This window comes from Sparus aurata, chromosome 5 (genome assembly GCF_900880675.1).
Source record: "Sparus aurata chromosome 5, fSpaAur1.1, whole genome shotgun sequence".
Lineage (NCBI taxonomy): Eukaryota > Metazoa > Chordata > Actinopteri > Spariformes > Sparidae > Sparus > Sparus aurata.
Window position 1 is genome coordinate 7,641,377 of NC_044191.1, and position 10,284 is coordinate 7,651,660.

The 10,284-nt window shown below is 36.9% G+C and overlaps 1 protein-coding gene across 1 annotated transcript; it reads left to right on the plus strand.

Moving 5' to 3' along the window:
- The first annotated feature begins 9,142 nt into the window (after positions 1-9,142).
- Positions 9,143-10,271, plus strand: LOC115581028 (immediate early response gene 5-like protein). Its single transcript, XM_030415837.1, has one exon. The coding sequence runs from the start codon at positions 9,321-9,323 to the stop codon at positions 10,197-10,199; it is 879 nt and encodes a 292-aa protein (XP_030271697.1). The 5' UTR covers positions 9,143-9,320; the 3' UTR covers positions 10,200-10,271.
- The last annotated feature ends 13 nt before the right edge of the window (positions 10,272-10,284 follow it).

Below are 10,284 nucleotides of genomic sequence, written 5' to 3' on the forward strand. Positions count from 1 at the left end.
TATTTATTTTTAATGTTTTCACAACATTCAAGAAAATGGGAATTTCTTATTTGATTCAAGTAAGAGACATAACCTAAACTTAAGTTGCTAAAGCACTCACACCATGTCAGAGAACTGGTGAGGTCTGTTTTCTGGAAATTGGGGAGCATCCATCACCTTTTGTGCACAGGATTTCCATTTTATGCACAAAATAAGTTCTTTGTTCACATAGAAATGCTTCAAAACTATAAATAAATTTGTATTTGTCAATTGTATGAAAAAAAAGTTCACTTTTTAGAGCAACATTATTCAACTGTTTTACCTTAAAATAACACATGGTACACTGACTTGTAATAGGGAGAATGGTGCCTCTTTCATTTCCACTCCGTACCCTGAATGCCCGGTCTTGTGCCATGTGGAAAAGCATGTTTCCTGCAGTAGAGGAGGATGCAATTCCCCCTTGTTTTTTGTAACTGCGCCAGCGTCTTAAGTGGATATCCAACATAACATTTAGCAAGATTTATCAAGAATGTTGAAAACAACTAAGGTGTTTTAAATGAGAAATATATATAAAGCTTACCTCAGCTAACTGAAGTGTAAGTCACATTAGTTCACCATTATAGTCTTAAAGGCACTATTGTTACAAACAATCCTTAGCTTAGCTTAGATAGCTCGCTGCAAAACAAATTGGTAGCCTCTTAATGTATATGTTTAGTGTTAATGAAACCACAGTGTAAATGTTTGTTTCATACTCATTGTCAACCATTTTAATTAGTTTTAAATAATCCTATTAAACTATGTTAACACATTAACTCTTTCTTGTTATGAGCCACTTTTTACATTGTTTTGTAAAGTTTAACTTTAAAACTGTTAGTACTTGGACAGATAGTAGTTTGGGTTAAATCCCAAAAGACAAGGGTCTCAGAACTGCAGTCCTGCAACATACTCCTCTGTTACAGGAATATAATGTTGGCCTAGTGATGTGGGTTAAGCGAGTGTGTAGTGCTTCAAAGCCCTAGCCTGCGTCACACACCACCAGCCATTGATTTTGGTAAAACTGGATTATATTTTATGGAGAAAATAAGTCTTTGATTAATGGCATTTCCTCACAGACAAATAGCTTCATGTGTTGCTAAACTATCTGCTAACTGCTGCTCACTGTGGCTGCCATTTGCTAATTAGCAAAGTTAGCCATGAAAGAAAATCAGAAAATATTTCCCCAATAAAATTTCCTCTGGTGTCTTGACAGCTTTAAATAACCTTGATGAACTGAACTTAAGTTCGCCAGTGTATCTGTCCAAGTTGCGAAAAAAAAATCCCGATACCAAATACCAATATTTGCATAATGTTGCTTCTTTTGTCTTGTGGTGATGCTGTATTATACTACACTACACAGAAAATTGTTTATCATATTTAATTGACCAGTATTTAAAAAAAAATTCAAAAAATTCAAAAAAAAAATTCAAAAAATTCAAAAAAAAAATTCAAAAAATTCTCCACTGTAACAATTAATTAACATTAATTAACTCATGTCAAACAACGCACAATAAGGGGTCTACTCAGTGTTGCTAACAGTATCTTTTCTGACTGCTCTATCTAATCTTTTATACATCAGTCTATCCTTCTGCTAAACAAAAATCAATGGACTGCCAACTAAGATCTGAATCTGACGATGTTATGTGATTTGTTTTGTGGCCATGTCTGATTTCATATGTGTGAATGTGTGTTATATAGTATGTAAGTGTATGTTTAATCTATAAGCTTAATATAAAAAGACAAGTGTATATTTCAAGTATATTTTTTTCGGGTGGAATATGTTCAGTCTGTGAAAACAATATTCCCCTTGGACCACAAAGACTGTATGTCTATCTAGAAGTTGAAATCATCTTCCTTTCCGTTTTAGTTGGTGTGAGTGGTAATGAGACTGGAATGCATCAGTACAGCAGTATGGAGAGAAAATGTATAAATAAGACCAAGCAAATAAATTAGATAGCACCACAGAGGTTTCCATGTCGCACATCAAACTTTATTCATGACATTCAATTAACCTCATTCAAGTAATCACACTATTTAATAGTACTGTGGTACACTACCCATATTAGACTACCCTCATATATCAGCTAATATCCTGATTTATGAGGGCTTATATTTCATGAAAGATATTTTAGACTGTGCCCATATGCATTTAAAGGATACATGAGAAATTACATGACTATGTTAAGTTTTTTTTTTTAATGATCACAAAACATTTTGACACAATGTGCTGCATTAATACACAAAGATTGTATTCGAAATTCCTGTTTGTAATTCCCTCAGCAACATAGACACACACTTACAACGGCTAATTGGTTTGTAATGATGGGGAAAAGGGGGGAAAAAAATGATGCAAGAGGACACTGGCGTTGTTTGCTGCTTCTCCATCTAAGCCTCTGTTTTGATTAAGATTCTTTGATTATTTTGAAAGGCGCTATTTAAGTTAAATTTATGTAATAATGTAATGTATTATTATTATTATAAACTGTTCATAGTGGGGCGCTGAGGATGAGTTAAGGAGTCTCACATCCTGTGGAAAAAAGCTGCTCTGTAGTCTGGTGGTACGGCAGCAAATACTTCTGTATCTTTTGCCAGGCTGCAGCAGGGTGAACAGACTGTGGCTGGGATGGGTGCTGTCTTTTAGTGTCCTTTGGGCTCTGTGCAGACACCTCACTTCTCCTACAACGTTCTGGGCAGTTTGAATCTTTCACTGTAGAGCCTTCCTGTCCTGGGCCATGAATGAACCATGCCAGCTTGTAATGTTTTATTGTTCCACTGTAAAGTTTGACGGGAACTTTGTGTATGAATTTAGCCTTCTCCTTATACAGAAAACTGTGAATTTCTAGCACATTTTCTGGTCAATCCCTCGCAGTCTGTATTTTAACACAAAACTGTACAGCTCTCTTATTTAAATAACATCTGTTTTATATTGTATTGTAAATCCATTGTTTTCTGTTATGCTCTTTACATATTCTAGAAAAAATCATTAAGATTGATTAATTCTTTATGACTTTATGTTTATGAATATGTTTAGAGTAAAAAAAGCAAGTGCAAAAAATACATGGTTTTTTTGTCATGTTTTGAATTACATGTTGCCTTACGGGCGGTTACAGGGAGTGGGAAAAGAAGGGGTAGGTGCCAAAATGTCACAGTGGAAGAAAAGAACTGTGACGAATATTTTATTGAGCATCACTGGAGAGAAACCACAACCTGCAATCAGTGAGAGACAGAACCAAAGGTCAGACCAAATGTCAAATGGACCCAGGATCAGTTTTGAAGACGCTGCTATACTTGGAGACACTTGTGAGTATTCCTAGCTGGCTCATATGACAGTGAAAGCCTTTGCTGGCTAAAATGTAAAGATACAAACAGCATTAATGGAAAAAAAAACGAGTATGCATTCACAAATAGCTGTAAAGAAAGCAGATTGTGATTTTAAGGTTACATAGTGTTGAAAATTGCTCAGTGTTCGCAAATACTGCAAATGTGTATTGTGCATTTTACTGTTGTCACGTTACTGTAATTTCTCATTTCGATACAAGACCTTGAAAAATATCACTATTCGATGCCACATGAAAAAACTGACGCAACACAGAGCATAACATTTAAACATTTTACAGAAAGATAGGTATAACAGGGCTTGTGTACTGCGTGTTAAGCAAGGCAGCATCTAAGTTAATTTACTTCTGGAGGAGGTGGGACTGTAGGCACTACAACAATGCATGTGTCAACTTGCTGTCCAAGAGGAGAGCAAAAAAACACAGCTAGCACTGGAGTATTGATACTGTGAAATATGAGTACTGAAACAATTTCAGATATTTAGTGTTGCTATACAAGTGCAATGGCTAAAACACAATATCTATCCAAATGGCAAAAATGTTACAGTGATTTAAGACAGGTCATGAAACTTTTTAACTATGTCAAGTTTATGATTCCATTTCCATTCAATACATATTTGTCTTTTTACAGTACTGTATGCATTGTTTACAACTTACAGAAAGACTTTATTTCTAATATATTTTTGGATATATAGATATATATTGTATGGCTGTATGTATATACTTATGTACACAGTTGCCCTGTCTTTTCTTTGCCTTTATTTGTTCAGCTTTGTTGTCCTTGTTTTTGCCTGTTATGTTGAGAATGATGAAAAACATGAGTTGTGTTTCTTGGATGTGTCATCTACTAAACCCCTTACCTTTACACATTCATCTGAGGCAACGCTAATCATCGAGTGTCTGTCTTTCGGTGTCACTACATTACTGAACTTTACCATAAAATACTGTGCTTTGCCATACCACATAGCACACCATACCATAGAACATGATATCAATCTGCTCTCTGCCATTTAAACTATATTCAAGAGAGAGCCCACATGTGTCAGACTCCAATTTACACTATTATCAAAGCATGATAACCATAATAGCGGCTGTCCTCCTGATTCACGTATTTGGCAGGAAATCAAAGTCATATCCAGGTGTTCAGTATGATGTCAGCCATCTGTGTGTGTACACACAAACAGATGTGGGGCATGGATGACAGATAATCTCTCTACAAACAGCCTCTGCCTCACACGTCTCAGTGCAATGACACTATTCCAGTTGTGAGAGGATGTCCTAATGACATCCCTGTCAGGTTCAGACACTTCATTCATACATTTACTGTATGTGTGTGTAAATATATATATATATATATATATATATATATATATATATATATATATATATATATATATATATGTATGCATTGAATCTGTGTACTGTATGAGTATATTTATAGTATAGTATAGACTTTAATACTAGCAGAGGTGGGATGTCACAAAGTATAAATACTTCATTATTCATCAATCATTACTATAAGTAGATTTTTCACTTGAGTAGTGTTAGTAGTTTTTGGTTACTTTTCTGACAACTTTTTACTTTTCCTGCCTACATTTGAACACAATCCCTGCACTTTCTAATACCAACATCTTCAGAACAGGCTGCTTGCTTTAGTTTTAATGCAGGTGAGGGGAATTATGGATGATTTTAACTCAACCCTAACTCAACATCACAAGACCGATTTGATCTATCAGTGCATATCACACACAGCAGAGGTAACAAGACAAAATGACATGAAAGTCACAACAAACCAGAAACAGACAAAGAGGGAGACTGAGATGGGGAGAAAAGGCGTGTAGTGACAAAGGCTCAGGTTCACTGAGTGTCGCAGAAAATGCAGAAAATGGTTGGTAGAAATGTACTTTTATACTTTGAGTACATTTCAGAGCCTGTACCTTATCAGTTTTTCTTTAGTAAAGAGTTGACTTCTACTCTCACCAGTCTTTTTCTACACAAGTATCTGTACTTCTACTTGAGTAAATAAAGTGTGTACTTTTGCCACTGTTGCATACTGGCCTACAAAGCAGAAGCGGTAACAACACATTTAAAATATCCGTTTTATCGTGTGGCAAATTGTCGGAAAATTCAGTTGTGCTCTATCTTAGAGAAAGGTTTATGGAAGAGATTGCTGTAACTAATGTAGCAAATGTGGCATATCACATTCACATAACATCAAATCCAAAGCAATTGTGACAAAGCCACCCATTTTTCATGGGAAGTTGGAGCATCTCCATCCATGATCGTGGCAACACAAACAGGTATTTTAAGCCAACATCTGATGTCTTCCTAACTCTAACCAAGTAGTTTTTATGCCTAAACCTAAGCAAGCATAAGCCCAGCATCGCATCAAGAGATAAACAGAAAATTCAACCTAAACAGACTTCAGCCGTAAATGCATTTTTATCCTTTTAAATGTCATTTTCTTTTTAATGTGATTTTAACATCTTCAGAATGTTTTTTACTGTCACATTTTAATGCGTGTCTCTGTAAAGCTCTTTGAATTCTCTTGTGTCTGAATGGTGCAATATGAATAAACTTGCCTTGCCTTTTATTTCCGGCTTGTGGTTCTGCAGAAACGTACTGACATTAGCTAACACCTACTTTGGCAACTGCATTGTGCTAGCTACCTTTATAAACATGCAAACAATGAAACAGATACAGATTTAATACAGTAGGAAGACATGAAGTTCTCCTTATTGCTGTGCTCTACCAGTATATCCTTTCAAGGTAATAGAAAGGCAGAGTGCAGGATCTGCATTTTTAGGGTCAATAATTGGTCACGATTTATAAACCTTGGAAAGTATTTATTTTTCAGGTAAAGTTAGAAAAAGAAACCAAAGCCATTTTACTCAGCCTTATTTTATTGTATTACCGCAGGCTGCTTTTTTAGGTCACTATAGTACAGACTTATAGTATAGTATTATTATGATCATGTTCCCCTTCTCCTGAGTTCTCTCCTCTTTTGTCTGTTCTGTCTTACTTTGTTGGTTAACATTCATGCTTTTGAGCGAGGCCACATTCAGCAGCCATGGCTCTGCTTCAGTCATCCAGAGGATCTGAGCAAAGTGGAAAATGTGAAATGGGCAGCTGTTTGAGCTTTGATTTGTACAAAAAGAGTTGCTTTAAAAGTTTTATCCGCTATTCTATTCTATTCCCTAGTCTAGTCTAGTCATTTCTTTTACCTTTTTCCTATGTTTTATTTCATTCATCTCCACTGTATTCAGGTCTGTTCTGTTTTGTTCTATTGCTCTCTACTACAACCTATTGCGGATCTAGCCAACTAGCGGCCCTTTAGCAACTTTATTTCGGCCCTTTGATCAGTTTGTTAATATGCTTATCGGCCCATTAATTAGTTCTGTTGCTAAGCACAAAAAACTCCTTTCAAACTGACCGCCCAAGATGGAAAATATGCTTTTTTTTACCTACACATTTTTAGCCCATATAATGTGTTATGTTCCTTTCTAGTGATAAAAACTAATATACAACGCGGGGAGGAAAAAAGTGCATTGTTTCAACAAATGTATATTTCATAATTTATAGGTAAGACACAGAGAAATGGAAACTTCACATTGTTCAAATGTATTTGTCATGTTCAGTGATGTTTTAATGATGTGTCCTTGTCCTACTTTTGCTTATGATTGTCATCTAGTCCTGTGAATTTTTGGGCTTAATGCATCACATTTTTGCAGTATTCTTCTCTTGTATTTGTCACATTTTGAGAGGACCTGCGTCTGTCTCTACCTCACCTGTCGGGCAGTGACCACACACTCTCTCCTCAGATGGGATCCGAGACGTCTTGTGTCGTCCTTTCTCTTTGCTTTGGTCTCTGAGTCTGTGTATGTCCAGGATCTGTCTCTGCTTTGTATCTCTGACAGTGAAGAGATACTCTGCCTGTATTCATGGTTTAGAGCCAGAGAGCAATTGAGTTTGCCACGAGTTTCGGTTTTACTTGTCCAGTGTTCCAGATCAGCATCTTTATTCTATTCATTTATTCTATTCTATCCTGTTACTCTTCACTATTCTTTATTACTCACTCTCTATGACCGTGATATTTTTTTAGTATTTTATCATGTTTTGCTCTATGTGCTATTCTAGTCTATTACTCTTTGCTATTTAACTCTATTCCATTACCCTCTGTTTTCTATCTGATTCTGCTCTATTGCTCTCTACACTGTAGTCTAGAACACAGTGTTCTACTTTATTTCTCTCTAGAATATTATTTGTGCATCCTCAGTATTCTACTCTGTTGTATTCTATTACTGTCTTTTCTATTACTCGCTCTTCTTTAGATCTCTCTGACTATATTCTCATATTTTCTAATGTATTACTCTATATTCTATCTTATTACTCTTTGCTATATTCTATTATCAAATCACTCTCTATTCTGTTCTATTTTATTATATAACCCTCTACTATGTTATATATCTTACTATTCCATTACTCTCTTCCATAGTCAGTTCTATTGTCATCTACACACTAGTCTATTCTAATCTGTTCTATTACTTTCTATTATGATCTATTCTGTTCCTTCGAGTTAATCTTTACTGTACTCTGCAATATTCTATTCTATTCTATTCTATTCTATTCTATTCTATTCTATTACTCTCATATATTCTGTACTAATCTGTTCTCTTTACTCTTTCAGTTATTTTGCTATTACTAGCCACTCTATTCTATTATCTACTTAAGTTCTCTTTCTTGACTCTACTGCATTCTGCTACTCGACTCCATCCTTTATTCTATATCCCATTACTCTTTGCTGAAATCTATTATCATGTTATGTTATGTTCTATTCTATTTCATCATAAAACTCTCCACTGTGTTATATGGTGTACTATCGAATCACTGTCTACTGTGTTATTGCTCTCTACTTTAGTCAATTCTATTCTATTCTATTACTCTATGTGGTGTTCTATTCTATTCTATTCTATTCTATTCTATTCGATTCGATTATGTTCTATTATGTTCTATTCTAGTACTCTAATGTACTTTCTCTTTAGGATATTATATTATCTTTGTGTGTCTATTGTATTATTATATAACTATCTATTCTATTCTGTTCTGTTCTGTTCTATTCTATTCTATTCTATTCTAGTACAACTAGCTACTAAATTCTATTTGACTTCTCTGGTCTAACTCCATCCTATTGTTTTTGGCTGTATTCTAGTATTTCTATTCTAATAGCCACTATTCTGTTATATTTTATTTTATAACCCTCAGCTGGATTTTAAGCCACTTTTCTGCCCATTGCATTGCTACTCTATTCACTTCTATCATGTTCTGTTCTATTGCTCTCTACTACACTCTATAGGTTACTCAAATCTATTTCATTCCACTCTAGCATGTTCTGTTCTGTTCTGTTCGTCAGTAATGACTAACCAATGTGTTCCGTTCCATTCTACCTCTCTCTTTTTATAGTTTTATTCTACTCTCTGTTCTCTTCTAATATGGTACTCTATTTTCCATTCTCTTCCATTACTTTCTCCTTTATTACACTCCCGTCTTCCTCGCCTCGACAGTGTGCTGTATCCCACTCCTCGCTTTCTAGTCTCTTCCATTCTACTTTTCCACGCGGACGATCATTTTCACGCTTTTTGTCCGCACTGAGATTTTTTTTTTAAAAGCTCAGAACACATTTTAGTGAAATGCAGCATGTCAGCTCCTACGTGCATTCTGAATGAGGCTCGTAGTGATGTTTGCGTATAACAGAAGCACCGCCTTCCTCCCATTGGACAATGTCTACGTGAAGGCGTGGCGAGGAAAGATGAGAGTTGCAAATCCATGCCCTTACTGGGAAGACATGGAGCGCTATGGACACAGTCTACACGAACCGAGTAGGAATCTCAGCTAGAGACATAAATATTTCTCCAGCAAGGAAACGAGCGATTTGAGAGACTGAGAGAAAAGAAAGGTCAGGCCCGGTTGAGGATGGAGTGTGCATTTGACGCACAGAACTTGATTTCCATTTCTTTGAGGAAAATCCAAAGCTCCAGGACGCAGAGAGGAGGCATCAAGCTCCACAAGAACTTGCTGGTAACGTACGTACTGAGAAACGCCAGGCAGTTTTATATGAGCAAAAACTTGTCGCAGACGCAGAGGACGCATCACTACGAGGATGTAGCCGCAGTCCGCGAGAGGCAAGAATATCTCGAACTGACCGGGAGCCTAACGGAGTTGTCTGATGACTTCTACTGCAACTTTACTGGGGTTGAGTCGGACACTTGGCACTGCGGAGCGCACCAGCCCATCGGCCAGCCTGCGGAGGTGGCGCACCAAGACGCGTCTGCCTGCGCAGCGGTCTCTCCAAGTGACTCTGATCTCATGGTTTCGGAAGCTTGTTGGAGTTGTGCGGACAAATCATCCTGGGAGTTACCTATCCCAAACGCACAAGCCAACCAAAAGACTGTCCTGGACTTGGACACGCATGTGGTGACTACTGTCACGAACGGATACTTCCACTCAGACTGTTGCGCGCAGTCAAAACAGCCGCAGGGCGCGCAGTGCTACAGCAAAAAGCGAAAGATGGACACAAGTTATCACATTGTTGACCCAGAGTTTTATCTGCCGGACTTTGGGCCAGTGCCATGTAAACGAATGAGAACTGACGACGATTCACATTCAGACACGGACCAGTTGGACAGCACGAACATCTCCAACCTGATCTCAGTGTTGGGTTCAGGTGGACTATCTGAGTTTGTGAGTTGGCAGCAGACGGACCTTGAGCAAATATTCGCCGCTCAAACAATTTGTTTGAAACATACACTGTTAACAGGCAGCGGCTGGACCAGAGCAATCGAAGCGTTTTGATTTGTAAGATTGTTTTTTTCTTTGTATGGTTTTATTTTATTGCTTTCAAATAAACAATGACACGACTGCAAATCATCTCTCTCCT